This window comes from Pteropus medius, unplaced genomic scaffold, assembly GCF_902729225.1.
Source record: "Pteropus medius unplaced genomic scaffold, Ma_sr-lr_union100, whole genome shotgun sequence".
NCBI classification, from domain to species: domain Eukaryota; kingdom Metazoa; phylum Chordata; class Mammalia; order Chiroptera; family Pteropodidae; genus Pteropus; species Pteropus medius.
Window position 1 is genome coordinate 18,386,086 of NW_024349802.1, and position 21,183 is coordinate 18,407,268.

Consider the following 21,183-nt stretch of genomic DNA (forward strand, 5'->3'; position numbering starts at 1 on the left):
GGGTTTTGATGGCTTAACTAATTCTCATGCAGAAGCAGTATGACAAGTTATTTAACCTTTACAGGTCTCATTTTCTGAACTGTAAAATGGGGATATACCATCTACAATTATTGTGAGGATTAAATAACATGTGTAAAGTGCTTAGCATGGGGCTTGACATATTACTGCCATTCAATAAATGTTATTTATTAAATGCCAAGCAAACATACAGAAAAAAAATTGTTCTGTGAGAGCAAATAAAACTTGGGGGATAATAACAAAAGCTCCAAATCCTAATCCCTTGCTTCTGATCGGTAGCATACAAACTAGTGGAGAATGACTTCTGTAAATAATTCGTTATCAAAAATTAATTTGCATATATTACTATTTAACAAATGCACTGTGTAAAAGTCAGTGTTTTCATACTGAAGAAATATGGGAAGGTGCTCCCCAAATTATGGTAACTAGATACCAGGATGTCGAGGGTAGGCTACATGGTGGTAATATGAATAAAATCTACCACTTGCTGACCTGATTTTCTGTAATATCTAAAAGTTGCACAAATTCTGTGGTGTTTACAAATAGCAGCCTCTTTGGGCAATAATCAGAAGAGAAGAGGAGTGATGAAGAAACACAAATTCCCTTAAAACCTAAGAACTCAAATGGAACTCATAATATGGCAAAAGCATCACTACTGGACTAAAACACCTATAATCTGAGAAATCTTTCTCTGCTACTCATCCTTCAGGAATCTAGGGACAATGGCCACTTTCTGAAATGGTCGCTGTCCTTATGCCACACAGGTCCTGATCAATGAAGTGCAAACTCCTTTTTGTACCAGGTCCTCACCGAAAAGGCCAAAGGCATATAGTTTCTACGCCGTGCCAGTTTCTTGCGATCTCGCTCAACCTTCTCTTTCTGAGCAAGCTGCTGGTAATATTCGATCAGTTTATTCATCTGTAAGAAATCAAAGACAGTATTTTTTCATGAAAAAGCTAAAAAGAAACATACAAAATTAGTCAACTACACTGACCAGACACATAATATATATATGACAAATTATTAAGGTGGGCAAGTTTGCCCTTTTCTTTGAAAAGAATTTTTCTTCATTACATGACCTATTTCAGAATTGAAATAGAAACTTCAAGTTTAACAACAGGTAGAAATGGGCAATGAAAAGGCTTAAAAATGTCATGCTCTCTTTTTATTCTCTTTTACTTCATTATTTCCTTTCATAACTGCTCCTGTTTCCTGCATGGCCAGAGGGCCATCTATTTCTAAGAATGTGACATTTTGTACTCTATTTCCTCCCCCATTCCACAGCACATTTTTATTTTTTTAATATATTTTAATCATAAAAATATGTTGTGAAAAACTCAAATATAAAAAAATAAAAAGTGAAACTTCTATCTCAAGTCCACCTTTCTCATCACCAGGGTTATCTACTATTTCAGTTTAGATATCTTTCTTATACACTTACAGACACAAGTATATTTTGCACACATGTGTAACAACCTATGTATAGAAATATCGCTTTTGTATGTATAAACACAGGTCTTTCTATATTTCATATAAAGAAAAAAAACAACTTTTTCATTGAAAGTTTCATGAACGACAGTGCAAATAGATCTACCTTATTCTTTTTAAAGGCTACATCTTATTGTATAGTATGGAAGTCTTGTAAGTTATTTAACCATTTCCTACGATAGGACTTAAATGGTCTCCTGGTACCTTCTCTCATTCTTGCAATTCATAACAATTATGTTTTAGAAACATGATCTGATCTTGCCAGCTCTTTGCTTAAAACCTTTAAAGCCTTCTCAAACTCCTTAACTTGGTTTACATGGTCCTGTGTGGTCTGACCACAATTCTCTCCATTCACCTGATGCTATGCTTCACTCTAGTCACACTCATCTTGCCTACAACTTGTTTTGCCTCTTCCATTCACAAGCTCTTTGCCTATGCCTTTCCTCCACCTTAAGTTCTTTCCCTTTTATGCCTGTTGTCTTCAAATCTTAGCAACATCTTAAGCTATGGCCCTAACTAGCTGAAATTCTCCCTAAGAAATGTTGACATGGTACAATTTATGTCTTCTTCACATTATTTACAGTTTATCCTTTATCTGCGGGTTATCTGATTTTTGTTTTCCCATTAGATTTAAGCTCTATAAGGGCAGGGACCATGTACTCCTATTGTTCAGCACAGTCCATGGCACACGTAAGTGCTCAATAAATATTCGATGAATGAATATATATATTTTCATGCATTAGTATTTCTATCGGTTAGAGTCTAGGAAGTAGACACTGTTGAAGCTTAAGAAATCTGTACTAATTTACACCAACAATAGTATATGGATAAAGGTCCAATTCCCCACACCATCATCCAGGATATTTTCAGTGTTTCTAATTTTTGCTGATGTCAAAAGTAGATAATTATAAATTGTTGTTTAATTTGCAGCTTGATTGTACATACACTCATTTCAATAGTACTTAATTATCTTCCTCATATTCTAGTTCCGGGGCAAAAAAATTAGCTCTAATGTATACTACAGAGATGAAGTCACTATGAACTGTTAAAGGGTGTTCAAGTCACGATTCTATAAGCAACCACTGTCAAGTCCAAGGACATCCTCTAAATTAGTGGTGTTTCCAGGAGTTAAGTTATCTATATATTGATGATAGTTCCAAGAGTATTTGAGAACTTAGTTGGCAGATTATCTGAGAAACAAAAACATCCAGTTTCCTTTTTCTGATTCACAACTTGAATACAGAACTAAAACTACACCTAGGTTTCTCTATTAACTTAATGGAAGAAACTGCCGTTGTGATTTAATGTCTTACAGTGAGAAGCACTTTCTATGTGTAACAGACACCAAAATATACAACACTGATTTCTAAGCATAGGCCATATCTCTGATAAAATGGAAGATCTTCAGTCTTTCTCTCCATCTTTTCTTATTTCAGCCTGATGACCTTTACTTACCCGTTGAGTGTGAGGATTTTCAGGTTCTTGCCAACCACCACTGGCTGCAAAATAAAGGAACATTAAACAAGAATTTCATAATTTTGATAATTTCATTTTCACAAAAATAGGTCATCTGCAAGCCACAAAGTAAAACATAAACTCACAGAACTTCCAAGAAAGAGTCCTAAAAATTATATAGATCAGAATGCTCAGAATAAATTATTTTCTTTAAATATAATGATGGTGATAATCACCACCATCACCAACACCACAACTAACACATGTATAGCTTCTCTGCCAGGCAGCTGAAATGTTTTACATTTCATTTTATATTTATAACCCTCTGAGGTGGGAACTCTTATTATTAGCCTCATTTTACAAATGAGAAATTGAGGAAACTGAGGCTCAGAGAGTTAAATAACTGCCTGAAGTCACACAGATAGTTAAGTGGTAAATCAGGATTCAAACTCTGACTCCAGAGAACCTCCTCTTATCTGCAACACTGTGCAAGTTCTACTTTTATGACCCTACGTAGAGGAAATGTTCTTACCTAAGAAACAAACAGCACAAATCATAAAGGCAAAGATTATTCCAGAAAACTGAAAGTAAAACCATAATGAATATTTTCAACAAGTGGTGCTACAACTGGATACTCACATACAAAAAAAATGAACCTTGACCCTTACCTCACAATGTAAACAACTCTTACCCTGAAATGAACAATAAACTTACATGTAAGAGCTAAAACTATAATCTTTCTAGAAGAAAATATCAGTGAAAATCTTAGTGGCCTTGTGTTAGGCTAAGTTCTTCACTAGGACACAAAAGGCATGAACTATAAAATAAAACAATTGCTAAACTGGACCTCAAAATTAGGAACTTGTGTTCTTCAAAAGACACTGCTGAGAAATTAAAAGGGCGAGTCACAGACTGGGAGAAAATATTTATAAAACATATATTGAACAAAGGACTTGTTCAATATATACAGAACTGTTACAACTCAATAAAAAGACAAAAGTTCAGTTAAAAAATGGGCAAAATATTTATACAAACACTTCACTAAAGAAACTACATCGATGGCAAATTAAGCACATTAAGAAAATGCAAGTTACAACCACAATGAGGTATCACTACACACTTACTGGAATGGCTAAAATGAAAAATACTGGCAATACTAAGGATTGCTGATGTAATGAAACTCTCCTATGTGGCTGTGGGGATCCAAAATGGTACCGCCACTTTAGAAAATAGTTTGGCAGTTTCCAGTCCTGAAACATACACTTACCCTATGACCCAGCAATTCCACTCCTAGATATCTACTCAAGAAAAATGAGACTAAGACTTGCAGGCAAATGTTCACAGCAGCTTTATTCATGAGACAAAAACTGGAGAAAAACTCAATGTCCATCAACTAGAGAATGAATAAACAAACTGTGGTATACCCATACAACAGATATACTACTCAACAATAAAAAGCAAAAACATGGGCAAATCTCAAAAGTATTATGCTAAGCTAAAGACGATAAACACAAAAGACTATGTACTGCAAGACTCCAATTGTATAAACATCTAGAGAAGGCAAAGTTACAGTGATAGCAAGCATATCAGTGTGTCAGCAGCCAGGAAGGAGGTAGGGGGAAGAAACTGAGTGCAAAGGGGCACAAGGAAACTTTTTGAAGTGATGGGAACTGTTCTGTAACATGATTGTGGTGGTGGCTACTTGATTACACACATTTGTCAAAACCCATAGAATTCTACACTTAAAACTGGTGAGTTTCGTTATAGGTAAACTATATCTCAGTAAAGCTAACCAAAAAAAGGAGAAAGCTAAACTATAATGAGATAGCATCTTACAACCAACAGTTTGGAAAAACAATGCTAAAAACTGCCAAGGGCCTGGAACGATGGCTGGCAGGAGCAAAAACTAGTAAACCATTTTGGAGAGCTAAAGATGTACACAACTTAAACCTAGCAATTGTAGTTTTACTTATGCAAAGAAACCCTTACTCTTGTGACTTATGAAACACATATAAGAATGTTTCTAACACCACTTGTTGTCAAAAGGAAAAAATGTAACCATCTAAATGCCCATCAAGAGGAGACTGGGTAAGTAAACTGTGGTATGTCACCGATGACATGAAATCCACTACTATCAGAGACATAATATGGATAGAGAAAAGTGGTAGGATACATACAGTATGTTTTCAAATGCTTCACATTGAAACGTATTGTCAGTGGCTCCACAAGGGGTTTAAACTGTTTTGTTTATGTTTAGTGTTTCTAAGCTGGGTGATAAATACATGAATGTGCATTATTTGTAGAATTTAAAACAACTTTTTTTCCCCAAAACAAAAGAACCCTGTTCAAAGCGACACTATACTCCCTTGCAAGAAATGGCAGCAGTAATATCCTTTAGTACAAGATTCATATTTTATAAGTTGCCTACTTACGGCAATGATGAGAAATAATTATGTAAAATAAATGTTTTAGTTGCAATATTTTTAAAAATGTGAATGTTCTAATTGCTTCTTTAGAAGTGGTAATTTATTCTCAACAGCAATTTGGGAGACCCCACAATCTCATTATAAGTTTTTCTATGCACTTTACTGATACAATGGCTTATTTATAAACGAATAGTTATAACTAAAGTGGTTTCAGAGCTTCTCAGATGCCAATAACATCATGGAAAAGAAATTATCTGTACTCTTTTAAGAACTCCTTGTATTCAACTATCGCTATCAAGATACCCTAGAGGAAACAGATTTCTAGAAGCAAGCAGGGGTTTTTAAATTTCTGAAATATAAATTCTCTAATCCTAATGACTCATAATCTCAAAAACATAAACATTCATTTACAGAGGAACAAGCTGATAAATCTATTTAGATTTCTGGGCTTTGTTTAATTTGATAAAAAGAGACAAAATACAAACATGGAAAAATACACTTTAACTCACTGAGGCATATACTATGCCAATTTGAGGGAATTTATTTTTTACATTTACCTTAAATTAGTAAACAAATTCAAACAACTTGCTTGCTACATTGACATTAAAACATACACACATAAATATTTACTCATAATCTAAAAAGATGCTCTAAAATCATTCTAATATAAATCACATTTCAGGAACTATCTACCCACCAATGAATGTTTTTAACAAACTAAGATATACTTGTTAACTTTTTTTTGTTTTTGAAGAGTATTTTATCAACTTAATGTACAAAGTCAGAAAAATAACCAAGAGCTCAAGCATTTTAAACCAAGGGGCAAAGTGAGTAAAATCAAAGATTAAAATTTTAAGAACAGAGTTGAATCTAAAGAAACTTCACCCATATTTATTCCAAATTGTATAAGAACCTATGAAAGTTTTTAGCTAAAGTCTATCTTCACTTTAGTATGTCAAATAACATGAGTTTGTTATGGGTTTCCTCATATATTAGTAGGAAAGCTGAAATTTTACATGAAAATCCAAAAATGGGAATTTTTAACAAGTCTAAAAAGTTTTCAGAAAATTTCATGAATGAAATTTTGGAAAGCAAAAGACAATGGGGAATTAGCAATGCTATTTACATAAAAATAAGTAGCAACTCAAGATTTTGAACTGACTATATAAGGAGTGATTCTACTCTGATGTTAACCATGAAGTATAAGAAGTGTAAAAATAAGTTTCCTAATAATGATAAGTGCAATCTCCACTCTGAAATGCTCAAATAATGGACAGGTAATTGATGTGTTAGGTGGTGTTTAGGTCCAAACACACACAATATTTCTGTTTCACTGATAAACATTACATGTATATACGTACATATGTATGTATATACATACACACACACACACACACATATCTTTGAGCATGTATTTGAATGTGCCAAGATAGATATTTGAGACACGGAATTACTGAGCAGAAGGAAAAAAGCAATTTAAAATTTTAACAGATGTCAAACTGCTCTTCGAGGTGGTAACATATGAAAGAACTATTTTCCACGTTCTTGCCAACATCTGATATTACCAGACATAAAAAATCAATGGATAAAGTTTTAATTTGCAATTCCCTGCTTATCAGCAAAGTTGAACATATCTTTCTGCATACTTAATACTTTTTAAAAATATTACCTCACATCAAGTTGTGAGTGAAAACAAAAACTCTAATCAACTGGACAATGAAAACTAAATGAAGAATTCAGGCATTCAAAACAAGGTCTTTGTTCCCAAAGAACTCATATTAGAGTTGAGAACAGCTGAAAAGTTCACATTTAAACAATAGTAATAGTACAAGACAGTTCATGATACCAAAAGATAGAAGGTAGGTCTATAAAATTTGAGAGGAGGAAAACAAGAAAGAGTAGGACTTGGGTTGAAACTTCATAAAAGGTTAGGGTCTTTCCATGGAATCTGCAAGGACAATAAAGAGTCTGGGGTGAAGACGGAGAGCTTTAACTCTACCGTGGTCCCTTCAGAGTACACATTTTGGCTACTGACCATTTTTTTTCCCACTCTGAAAGCTGCCTATCTTCTGCCTATTTTTCTATTGGGTCTCTTTCTTATTGATTTATAAGGGTTCCTCATTAACTTTATCTGTTATATATGATCCAAATATTGTTCTTAGTTTGTCGCTTTTGTCTTTTAGTTTTGTGAATGTGTGAATGATGTGTTTTGTCATCAGGGGCGTTTATTTTTTATGAAGAGCATCCATATTTAGATTCTAAGAAAGTGATTTATAAAGACTATTTTACCAACTCTAAAAAAACTAAAGTTAACCTGGTCTCAGATGAAATATCATTGTCCATAAATGGGAGAATCTGAGAATGCGGAAGACTGAATGACAAAATACTATGAATTTAGCTCCTACTGCCCAACAGGTAACAGAAATAATAATCTGTGGGCAATTATAGCACTGTTAATTTCACAAAATCTCATGGTGAAGTCTACCTCACTCACCCACAGATTTGTCCGCCATGCCCACATCTCTAGATGTCCAGCGACAAAATCCACAAGCCAGGTAATAGGCTTTCTTCATGGTGGTCTTGGCTGGGTCATCTGGAAGCTGCGTGGAGATGCTAGTAGCCCGAGTGGAAAGGGTGTGCATGCAGCCAGGACAGTCAAAGCAGTTGGCGCATCTATGATAAAGAAATACAACAATTCCTTTACTCGACAAATATTATCAAGCACTTACTATGTGTCAGATGTTGTTCTAGGTGTTAGGAATTCAAGAGAGAATTGTATTCACTCTTGAAGTCTCAAAAGCAAAATGAAATAAGTATTCCTGAGATTCATATAGACTTTGTTTTAAAATTTCAAAAGTATTATATGTTCATTTAAGAAAAAATCACCGTCAAGAGTTCCTAAAGAATTAGAGCCAACCCAATGCTACTCCACAGAGGGAATCGGCATTAACAGTTTAGCATGAACTATTTTGGATTCTTTTTATGCATGTACACACCACGAAGAGTTCCAAGGAAAACAGAAATGTCACAAGTTATGCCTTCAGAGAGAACAGACAAGTTGCACAATGGAAAACTGAGAGGCAACAATACAATGACCGATGAAATTGGTTTGGAAAATAACTGCTTGTTTGCTGTGCCAGAGAAATGAAATAGAAACCAAACAGTGCTGTCAAACTGGAATGGTTCAGAAGTGCTGCATTTTTAGGGCTTTCTGTTCTCTCCTTAGGCACTATTCTTTCTAGTGCTCAGCCAAAATTTCCCCTTCAGGGGCCCCTGTGCCTTGTTGTTTTTAACTTTCCACCACCTGAGATTATCAAGATTTCACCTCCAATCCTGGACTTGTACTGAAGTTCTATTCTATAACTCCAATTATCTGCAATATTTTTGCCATCTGGATAATATCCTAAAGTAACGATAATAATAGTACCCACCTGACAGGAATATTTTGAGGACTGAATGATAAAATTAATGTGTGGACAGCATACAAAACAGTGTCTGGCTTATCAAAAAGTATTTCTTGAGGATAGGAAAGATAGATAATAGTGGTTCACATCCACGGAGCTGCAGAAATGTGACTGGTAGCAAAGTATTTTTACATCAAACTGAAAACCAAATGGCACCGAGGAGCAATGAACACGCCTACCACCCAGATCTCGGTTTTAAATACCATTCACCAATAAAAGGAACCAGGGCTCCTTGGAGAAATGGCTAAAGCTAGGATTGAGGCAGAAAATATACAGAATGAGCCTGGAGTATCTAGTACCGGAAAGTAAGAAAGTACTCAAATGAATGAACTAACCACCCTCAAAGTTAATGATGGGGGTATGTCAAAGAGATACAGGAGTCTACAGAGTTTGCAATGGCCAAATGTAAAATAATTTGAGCCAAAAAAAAGTAGTATTAGATTATAACCTAAACTATAAAATAAACATCTATGAGCCCATACTACTTTAAGTAAATGATTAAATAACTAGGAAAAAAAGAGAAAAATCTTCCTTGCAAAAGAATTCCAAATAATTAACATAGACAGCCCTCACGGAGGGGGAGCATAACTCTCCACTATTTAAGTTTGGGCTCTGGTGATTTTCTTTCCAAAGAATATAGCATGGAAAAGGGGGGTGGGGGGGGGAGAGTAACTTCACATGGAACGAACCTGACAAGCACTAGTTCAAGCCAGGTAATCGAGGTTAACATCAACAGTGATAAGTCATATGATAGTATATTCCCTTGATATGATGCACTTGACCTCTGTGGGCCTCCTCCCCAAAACACATTCACCCAATTGATGGAAAAAACATCAGACAAATTCCAAATGAGGGGCATTCTACAAAATATGTGACCAGTACTCCTCAAAACTTTTAAGGTCATCAAAACCAAGGAAAGTCAAAAGTATCATAGCTTTAGGAGTCTAAGACATAACTATTAAATATATTGTGAAAACTCTGAATAGGATGCTGGAACAGAAAAAAGACATTAGGAAAAAACTGAGGAAATCTGAATGAAATGTGGAGTTTATTTAATAATGTACCGGTATTGCTCACTGAGTCAAATATACCACACTAAAGTAAGATGTTAACGATAGGGGAGACTGGGTATGGAGTAAATGGGAATTCTCTTTATCATCTTCTTTATCATCCTGGCAAAGGTAATGCTAAAAAATGAAAAAAAGCTAGTTGAAAAAGAGAGTTAATTCCATGTGTTTTCTTACCACTATTAAAAAAATAGTTGAGGAAACAGAAAAAATGGATCCCAGTCTTACCTGTTCTTTTTTAGTTTGGCTTCAGCTGATGGCATATTTTCTAAGCAACTGGGACAATAATGGGAGTCCACCTAGAAGAAAACAAGAAGTCGAACCCTTCTATTTTTCCATTTTGATCTTTCCTGTTCCCTTTCATCAAGGTTTTATGTATTAGATGTGTTAAAAATTGTCTATATAAAAGAACTCTACAATAATCTAGAGAATAGATTAATAAATAACCTAATTTGTAAAGCTGTGATCAAATATAGCTATATTGGATTATAGTAACTTGACCACGCATAAATTGTAAGAGATTTAAAACGTTTTCTCATTTAAGAAATACACATTCACTGAATAGCATAAATTAACATTTATGAAGTCTGCTACAGCCAACCAATTAGACATTTTTAAATGACAAATAAAACTACTAAGCAAACAAGGGTCTTATTGTATTTAACTCAAAAACACTGTATAAAAATTAAATTCTTTTTTTTAAAGTCTGTATAATTATTTTCTTAAAGGTAGGTAGAGTCTATTTGAAAATTTTAGAACTCTACTCAAGGGCAGATGGAAAAACAAATTCATTTGAACTCAAATACTATGACAGAAACTGGCTTTTTTCATCACCTGCTATAAACAAGACCATCTTTGAAAAGATTAATACAATTGCTGCTCAAATAATCTCCAGGAACATAAAATATAGTATCGCTAATATTTACACTGACTTATCATAAAAGGCAGTATTATTCATTCCTTTACACCCCCTTTCATAAAAGGCAGTATTATTCATTCCTTTACACCCCCTTTCTGAATTACGCTTGTCCCTTCACGTGCAGCTCTAATCCAAGGTTTTCCATCAGAACTTTATGGACTGCTCCAGCCCTCACTAGTCTCATCCTTCCCCTAACCCTAACGGCCTCCACCTCTAGGTACACATCAGTCTGTAAAAGATACAATTACAGACTAAATGTCACAGCTGAAGAGATCCTTAGAGATCATGAGACTGAGCTCCCTAATAACCACCAAATGATAATCTATCCCAGTAAATTCTAAGGGGGGACGTGGAACAGGGAAGCATCTAAAAGAAAAAGGACATGCCAAGAAGATAGACGCACGCACACACACACACACACACGCACTCGCGCACACGTTAATGGAGAAGAAAAATACAAAAAAAATCAATGCCATGTTGTATATACGAAAAACCAATACCATATTACACATACATGGCATTGATTTTTCTTGTATTAAATGCTTTCCCTGACTATTCTTAAAATTGTAAAAAACATTCCCAATAATAATTATTAATATGTAAAGTGGCTTATAATATAGAACATGTTTTTCATATGTATTTTTAACAGTCCAGGTATCTTCACGGAAGTTCTCTGAGTTAGGATGCTCGTTTTCAAATCCTAGTCCTCCTTCTGATCCCCAAATTTCTGGCTCTGTGGCCTAGGGCAAACATTATGTGTTTCCCTGTAAAGAATTTTTTTAAAAAGGTATCTACTCCACTGAGTTCTAGAATATTAAAGGAGATTATGTAAATCATATTACAAATAGAAAGTACCGAATAAATGGTATCTATTACTACTATCAGCTTTTCCTTCATTAGATTGTTGAGTTACTCAACAGCAGGGTTTATGTCTTACTCATCTTTTAATCTCCAAAGCTTACTAAAAGAATGAGATGTGCCAAGCGCTACAGAAGTTTTGAGTTCGGTTGTCTGATGATTTTTTTATGGGGTGGGGCCTTTTGGATCTGAGCAATCCCACCACGAACACCCATTTGTGCCTATGAAGGACAGCGCCCTGCCCTCAAGAGAAGCGCCATAAATATAACACTTCCAGCTTCTTACATGACATGCCCAATTTAAAGTGCTTTTCACTCAGCTCGACCTATCCTAATCTCTCCCGGCTGCAGGCCTTGGCCTGAGCCAGGACACAGAGAAAGGCAGTCTGATGAGGGCCCAGTTTCTAGCCAAAGCAGAAACAGAACTTCCAGGATGGGAGGGACAGGAACGACAATGCCTGCATCCACCCCACCCAAATCTATCCTGGAAAAAACGGTATCTTGCCCCTCAACTGGCGTGAACTAAAGAGGTCCACACCTTTTTCTCTCCAATCCACCTTATTACCAAACCCCCCAGAAGACTGCTAGGGCTCCAAACTCAAGTTTGTCCAATCAGAGGGCGCTCTGAAACCAAGAAAATCTGCTCAGCCCCACCCAAGTCCGCTCCTCCTCTCCAAGTGACAAATTATAAGCAAATTAAACAGCAGGCAAATGTGAGCGACGGAAGACATAACCAATTAGCAAACTAGGAAAATGACTACCCGCCTCCACCCGCGGAGCTTCCCTGCCCAACGCGGTGACTAATATGAACGCCTTTCCCCTTCCCCCAACACATATTCTTCACGGGACGACTGTTACCTCGTGAGACACACATTCCAGCGACCGCAACTCGCTACAATAGCGGCAGAAGTAAAGCTGCGAGAGCGGGGCCCGAACCTTCTTTTCCCCCTGGACTAGGTAGAGAACCCGCTCCGATTGCAGCAGAGACGCCATCTTGGAAAGGGAGGAGTCAACCGACGCTCCCGCCGCATCACGTGACCCGAGAGCCGGCGTTTTCCCTGCCGCCTTCCCTACGTCTTTCAACGTCTTTTATTAACGTAAGGTTTCCTAGCCAGCGGGCGAAAGTCAAAGTACGCATGCGCAGCCGGGATTCCCGGTTTCTTCCCCCACCTAAGTCTTCATCCCATTGTTTTAATGAGCGCGGACACCTTGTGGGGGACTTAGACTTCCCAATTAAGTACAGAATTGCAGATCAAATCCAAACAGGCCCAGCGCTCTCCTTTTCTTTGTTTCCTCCAGAAAATAAGGATGCTCTTTCTTATATTTACAACTGTTTCCTCTGCCCTCACCTTCCAGGCAAACATCCGGAAGGTAGATGGAAGGTCTCTGGGACAGAGTTCCATGGAACTGGAAAGCTGCGAGTCATACCAGCACTTTCTTCTGATAGTCTTGCCACTGACCTGTAGGAAACTTCTGGCAGACATTATCTTATTTGAAATTTCTTAGACTCCGAGCTCCTCCACGCAGAGGCCATAAACTAAAGTTTTGAGTACTTAGCATTAGAACTCTCTATACAGTAGTCTCCCCTTAAATATAGTTTTCGCTTTCCACAGTTCAGTAACCCGTAGTCAACTGCGGTCTGATAATAGTAAATGGAAATTTTTAGAAATAAGCAATTCATAAGTTTTAAAATGTGTGCTCTTCTGTGTAGCATGATATAATCTCGTTTCATCCTGCTCTGGCCTATTTGGGAAGTGAATCATGGTGTCTGTGTTGTATATGCTACCCGCTCGTTAGTCATTTAGTAGCTAGTTGTCTTGATTCGATTGACTGATATCACAGTCATGCTATTGCAGTGCTTGTGTTCAGGTAGTCCCTGTTTTACTTAATAATGGCCCTAAAGCACAAGAGTAATGATGCTGGCAATTCGGATGTGCCAAAGAGAAGCTGTAAAGTGCTCCTTTTAAGTGAAAAAATGTGTGTATGTATAGGAAAAAACAGTATATATAGGGTTCTGTACTGTGTTTCCAGGCCTCCATTGGGGGTCTTGGAACAAAATCCCCCATGGATGAGGGGGAACTACAGTATGGTGGGTGTTCAATAAGTGTCGACTAATGAAGGAATAAATTCAATGAATGATATTACTAGGTGTCTTTGAGATGTTTCTAACGCATAAATTAAGATATAGAAAATGACCTCTTAGAACTGGCATAGCAAAGACTGGAGCCTATATTACCTGCCACCGGGTCTATGCTTTTCTTACTGTACTGGTATTTTATCATTACCTGTCTGACATTGGAATTGGTGATTGAGAAGAAACAACTGAATAATATTAGCTAATATTTACTGAGTGCAGGACAGTGTGTCAAAATTTTACATTGTCTCATTTAATTTTCACAAAAACTTCAAAAGACAGATATTATTATCTGTATTTTACAGAGCAGGAAACTGAGTCTCATAGAAGAATTGCAATGACTTATCTGAGGTTCCATAAATAACGCAGAACCTTGTTCTGACTCCACAGCTTGCATGCATTACCCCTATGCATACTGCCTTCCACATATTTTCTTAAGTTCTTTTTTCCAGCTTTATCGAGGTACAAGTGACAATTAAAATGTACATATATTTAAAGTGTACACCTTGATGATTTGATATACGTTGTGAAATAACACAAGCTAATTAACATATCCATCTCATATAGTTACCATTTCTCTCCCCCGAAACACATCTACTGTCTTAGCAAATTTCAGTATGTAATACAGTATTGTTAACTATAGTCACATTGTTGTACATTAGATCTCCAGAACTTATTTATCTTGCATAACTGAAACTTTGTAGCCTTTGACCAACATCTCTCCATTTCCTCTTTGCCCCAGGCCTTGGCAACCACTATTCTCTCTGCTTCCTTCTGTAAGTTCAACTATTTTAGATTCCATATATAAGTGAAATCGTGCAATATTTGTCTTTTTGGTTCTGGCGTAGTCTACTTAGCATAATGTCCTTTAGGTTCATCCATATTGTTGCAAATGGCAGGATTTCCTTTTTTTAAAGCTGAATGAGAGTCACTGTTTGGCAACTAGCAGTCACCTGTAGCACAATACTCAATGTACAGATAGTGACTAGCATGGGCCTGAGAAGCAGCAAGGCACAGGCACTGGCATAGAAGACAATCACTGGAAGCAGAGGGAGGAGGACATGCAGAAAGACACTGGCTTAGTTTCTGAGGCTCACAGTGCCAACCTGCTTCAGTGGTGCTTCCAGGCTTTACAAAAACAGACAGACAGCAGCTGAAGGTTGCAGTTTGCTCATGCCTGCTATAGTATCCTGGTGTAGTAGACGGGATGACTTAGAATTATCATATACTAGAAAGATCCTATTTTCAATCCCTGCATTTTTCAGATGGAGAACATGTCCAGAGAGTCAAAGGAACATACCCATAGGTTTTCTCACTCCTGGTACCATGTTCTGTTCTCTAACTCCATAACTGGAGCTCCCGGTACACCACATCAGTTAATCCATATACACAGCTAAGGAAGAAATGGATGGCTCTTCTAACAACACTTAAAAAGAAAAGAAAGCAAATACAAGAGAAAACAGGATGCTAATGGATAGCTTATTTAATTTTGCCCTGGAAGTTTATTGGAATTGCATCATTCTGATTTGGGGCACATGAGTTTCACATCTCTAGATTGCTCTCCCCTTGACTTCAACAGGAATTTTTCAAGAACGACTCAAGCCTAACAAAAGCTTGTCCCCCTCATGCTCCCTTCTCTGTGCTTGGTAGACTAACCAGAAGCTAATGTCAGTTCTGTGACACCAAGGAAGACTTTCGCCATGCCCTGCTGAGGATGCAGAGACATGAGCTAGGCATCCTTTTTGGCCAGAGGATGTGCAAGGTGACCTCGAGTTAACCACTGCAGCTGTTATCCAATTGCTGCTAGTGCTTAAGGCAGACCTCTGGCTCCTGAACTGCTGGCTCATAAGAGACAGCTCATGGCCATTCACTCTCTATTCCACTCATCTCCTCCTCCTGCATGTTTGCCCACCAAACTCAGAACCGACTCAAGAGACCATAGCTCTGAAAGAAGTGGGGAGCCATTGCAGAATTTCAAGCAGAGCCGTGATATGAGCTATAGTTAACAAGGGTCACTCTGGATGCTGTTTTGAGAGTGGACTATAGAGTGATAAGAACAGAAACAGGAAGTCAGTTTGGAGATTACAGCAGTGATCTAGGCATGAGGTGACAGTGCCGTGGACCGGAATTCTTACTATATTTTGAAAGTAGAGTCTGATACCCAAATCTGGGAAGTCATGTACACACACTGTCATATGAAGGGTAGTTTGGAGTCACACACCAGGGAAGCTCTTGTTGGGCCAAGGGATAATCCATTTCACAGTTTAGTTGAATTCAGCCACTGGGAGTTTATTTCCTCAGAAATTATCAAGACTATCTGTTTTTTTTCCCTACTTGACTTTGTTCCAAATCACAAAGCATTGTGATTACTACACAGGAAAGCATATTTCACAAGAGGCTCAGAGAAAGCACCAGTCCGTTGCTAAACATGTTAATCACATCTTCAGAGCTCCAGCTCAAGCTGAGAAGGAGAAGCTGATGTCGGAGAGAGCCCAGCCCATTTGGAATGGTGCCAAGGGCTCTTCCAAACAAGCTTTGCCTATGACTGTGAAGGCAAAATGAGTTAATAAAAGTTAAAGTGGGTATAAAGCATGGAACACCGTAAGTTTCTAAGCAAGTATTTGTTATTAGGCCATAGAGTTTAGTCCAATCTCCTCATTTGCAAGTGGGAAAACACGTTCAGAAAGAGGAAGTGGTTTGTCTGAAGTTACACTGGATATCCAGCTTACTTAATGAACAGTAAGTTGATTCCTTTTATTATGTTTGTATGATTAGGATTCCCAGTCTTGCCCACACTCTCATTTGTGCCTCTCACAATTAATTTCTGGGAAGCTCTTTTAGACTTTGAGCGGTCAGTGTCTCATTTGAGAATCTTTCTGCCCTCACGGGGAAGTTCAATGGGATGTTTTGTTATCCTTGAACACCTGCGGAAGCCAGCCTCCAAACTGGCCTTCGATAGTATTCATACCCTGTGTACTCCCCTTCTACATTGTGCCAAGGTCAGACCAATAGCATACAAAAGAAATGGTGGAATAACACTTCTGAGATTATAATATAAAAAAAACATATATATGGTTTCTCTGTTGGGTACTATCTTGTTGTTTTGGGTGATCTCTTGGATCACTTGTTTGGCTGCCATTTTGGTGAGCAGCCCTGTGGCCACGTGGCAAGGAACTAGAGACTCCAGCCAGCAAGGACTGCGGCCTGCCAACAACTAGTACACGAGCTTGGGAGTAGATTCTCCAGCTCCAGTCACGTATTGAGATGACTACAGACCCAGCTGACAGACTGACTACAATCTCACAAGAGAACCTGAGCTAGAACCACCTGGCTAAGCAACTCCTGGACTCCTGACCCTCAGAAACTGTAAGATAGTAAATGTTCGTTTTAAGTCACTAAATTTTGAGATACTTTGTTACAGCGACATAAAACTAATATCCCCACCCTCCCTTACCATCATTCTAACAGTGAGCTTCTGTTGTACATTTGTCTTTCCATCTCTGCCCCTCTACCATCCTTGTCATTGCCTTGTGCATTCCCCATGTATCCTCATCACAAACTGAGGCCAAACCCGGAAATCATCAAACCTGCTAAAGCACTCTTGGTACCAATAGGAACAGACGATGGGCTAAAATCAGAATTTAAGAAAAGTTTAATAAAGGCACTATGTCACTAGGGCCCCCTGGCCGGAGCTGGACGTTTGGATCCAGGGCAGAATCAGGCATTAGCAGACCCTGGGATGGAGGGTAGAATGCAATACACCACAGCTCCTGCTGGCGCTTCCCAACAGGAAAGCGAAACCCAACAGGAAGCCAGACATCAAGGAAACCTATTTTAGTTTGGGTTTCCTCAGAAGCAGACTCTGGGATAAGGGTTTAAGTGAAAAGTCTATTTAAATGAAAGTTCAAGCGAAAATTTATTTGAGAGGTTCAGGGTACACCAGTTGAGCAGTGAGGAAGTGATAAAGGGAAGAGAAAGCTGCCGATAAGATTGTTATTAAGCAAAATGTACTAGAGACAGGATCTTAGGCCCACAGAAAAACTCTGGGAAACAGTGTAAATACATATCTCAGCATTTTTCTACCAAAAGATGAGAGAGTGGGACATTTATGCCCCTAAAGTCTGGTTGGAGGCTGCTCCTGGAGATAGGTTATTTTGGGGGTATTTTGGATTGCCAGGCTAGCAGACTGGCCTTCTGTGGGTCCAGGAAAAGCCCTCAGACAAAGATAGAGGTACTGACAGTTGGAAGTCTGGGGAGAACTGAAGTGAGTGAGGTTCAAAGAATTTGGGCAAGGCATTGACAGTGCCTGCTACAGGGCCCACTGATGTGGGCTAGATATGGTACAGATGTACCAACCCATGCACAAAGCAAGTTGGAGGAGTGTGTGGAGGGTGAATCTAGAAGGACAAATCCAATTTACATGCATATTTAAAGTAAATAAGTAGTATTTACCAATACTCTCTAAAATGTAATATCACTGCTTAAGTGTCAAAACAATTTTTCCTTTTGATCCTCACAATTACTGTCCTTTATCATAGTCATGCATGGTCTGATTGTGCTTCTGCAATAGGGCAGGAATTACCCTATTTCACAGAGTAGAAGACAGAGGCACAGAGAAGACTTAACACATTAAGAACCAGTTAGGTGTAGGACATTTAGAATCAGTTCTGCCACTTACTGGCTAGGTAATCTTAGAGAAGTTAACTTATCTTCTTTGGGTCCCTGTGTGCTCATGAGTAAAATGGGGATTAATAACATTTTCACTATAGAATTGTTGCAAGAACTAAATGGTCTGTACATAAAAACACTTGCTATGTGGTGAGTGTTGAAGAACTGTTTTTTAAGTAAATAATCTTTTTTGAAAAAAAATACAGCAAAGGGTTTTTATTATATATATATATAATAAGTATGTATGTATATATATATATATATATATATATATATATATATATTTTTTTTTTTTTTTCTTGAGACCACATTTACTTCAAAAATTAGACTGACTGGACTGAGGCTATCTGCCAGTAATAGGCATTCTCTTCTCTCTCAGCTACATGACTATGTAATAATTGAATACTTTGAAATTAAGCCATGAGTACTGATTCAAACAATTATAACCACATTAATGAGACCACATGACCATCACTCCACTTCAAAGCTACAAAATAGACCCCTTCCATTTCCTTTTCTTTCTTCCTGTCTGCCCAACAAATTGTTTTTTCTCAAACGCCATGTGTTTGGAAAATTCCATCATTTTACCTTCTTACCTGATCATTAGCTCAATGAAGTCTTCCAGCCACAATAAAAAAATCCTATAATTAAAATAAAAATTCCTGTATCAGTTTTCAGGCTAAAAGCATATTTCTTTGAGAGTTAGCAAGCAAGTGGGGCTTCCCCAAAGAGTAAGAAAGCATTTTGCCCAAGGATCTGTAGAACGAAAAGAACCTTGGGTATTTTTCCAGAGTAAGAGAGAGGGGAAAGGAGGGAGGGAGAAAGAGAAATCTCAGGAGACCTGGTACCCAGTGCCTGACTTCTTGGGAAGAACTGAGCTGTTTAGGGGCCTGTAAGGAGGGAACTGGTATCTGAGCCAGGACATGGCCATCAGTGGAAGAAGATGGATCACCCCACACAGATATGTTTTTAACTCAAAACTATAGTAATCTTAAGATCCTTGAGCCTTAGCTTTGAAAGCATTTATGAAATGCAAATGTCTTCAGAGAACATCTAATTTGACTCCTTTCTTTTCACTTTTAGGGTCAAAAGACCTAGGGAGGGTAAGGGACTCATTTAAAGTCACATATGTAGCAAAGTAGTGACAGAGCCAGGACAAGAAGCCATGGTTTAGTACCATTTAGTGCCAATTTACATTGTGCACACAGTACACCCACTTCCCTCTGTCTCCCCAGCCCTCTACCTTTCCAACAGAATCGTCTGCAGTGTCTCTCTGCTTGCATACCTCCAGTGTTCGGGAGCTCATGACATTCCAAGAAAGCCCATTCTGTTCCTTTTTCAGGCAACTCTTTAAAAAAGTTCCTAGAGTAAGCCAAGATCTGCCTCTCCTTAACTGACACCCTGGTTCTAGGTTGGCCCTCAACTCAGCTCCCTCTGCCCCAGAACAGACTGCAGTCTCCATGAGTGCCTCTGTCTCTGGACCAAACAGCATGATTTCTTGCAATTCTGCCTTTTTTTTTCAGCCTATTTTAGAAACTGAGAGGAGATTTATCTTCTAGATACATAATTAGCTTCAAACCACAGTGGCTAGATGGGAACACAAATCTTATGTGTCAATTTGGCTGGGCCAAAGTACCCAGACACTTGGTCAAACATGTGTTAGTGTTGCTATGAAGATGTTTTTTAGATGAGATTGACATTTTAATAAGTAGACTTTGAGGAAAGCAGATTACCCTCCATAATGTGAGTGGGCCTCATCCAATCAGTTGAAGGCCTTAAGAAAAAAGATTGATGACCTAGATGAAGAGGGAATTCTGCCAGCAGATAGCCTTTGGACTCAAGCTGCAACATTGTCTCTTCTCTGGGTCTCCAGCCCGCTGGCTTGCCCTATAGATTTTGGAGTCGTTGGCCGCTACAATCACGTGAGCCAATTCCTTTAAATCACTCTCTCTCTCAAGCTCTTCACACACATACACAATTGGTTCTCTTTTTTTGGAAAACCATGACTAATACAAGTTTTCAAGCATACAACTGCCTTTAGGCACAACACCCGAGCTAGAAAGAGAAGAGCTGGTTGACCTCTCATCTTCCTCTTAGCCAGTTTATCATTCATTTATTCAACAAATGGAGCATTTACTCTGCATCAGGTACTGGTGATAGAAAGGAAAATAGTGCAACTGGAGTTCTGAACTTAAGGCCCTGATGAAATCAGACCCTGCCCCAAATTGTTAGTGCAGAGTGGCACAGAATTTATGCTCCGTAGGCAGATAGTCCTATTCTGGCTTCGACAATTGCCAGCTGGTGAACTTGGGAAGTCACTCAAGGTCTCTGAACCTCAGTTTCGTTTCCTCATCTGTAAAAAGAGGCATTTGGACTGAATGACCTTTAATTTTCTCTTCGATTTTGGACATACTCAAGGCCTGAGCTGTTTTTCAGAAGAGTAAGACTGAAGAACACTGGACTGACTACTTGTGGGTGCCAAGATGGGGACGGGGAGTCCTGTTCACTGGGTGGCGGATCACAGAGGAGGGCAGGAGATCACAGAGTTAGCATTGTCCTGTGTGGAAGTTGGGCATGGGACACTGAGCTTTAATGGGCCATCGATCACCTTGGATTGGACCATTTCACTGTCACCGCAAAATAAACAGGATGCTCAGAGGCATGTTACAGCAGACAAGCAACTAGCT

General features: G+C 38.2%; 1 protein-coding gene across 1 annotated transcript in view; it reads right to left on the reverse strand.

The window, feature by feature from the left end:
- Positions 1–12,697, reverse strand: part of DCTN4 (dynactin subunit 4) — a 29,583-nt gene extending 16,886 nt beyond the window's left edge. Inside the window, exons 1-5 of the mRNA XM_039836568.1 lie at positions 12,553–12,697; positions 10,147–10,217; positions 7,882–8,060; positions 2,962–3,005; positions 829–936 (exon numbers count right to left, since the gene is read on the reverse strand). Of these exons, the coding sequence (XP_039692502.1) occupies positions 829–936; positions 2,962–3,005; positions 7,882–8,060; positions 10,147–10,217; positions 12,553–12,687 (537 nt within the window). The 5' untranslated portion in view covers positions 12,688–12,697. The remainder of the gene's footprint in view (positions 1–828; positions 937–2,961; positions 3,006–7,881; positions 8,061–10,146; positions 10,218–12,552) is intronic.
- Between the last annotated feature and the right edge of the window lie 8,486 nt (positions 12,698–21,183).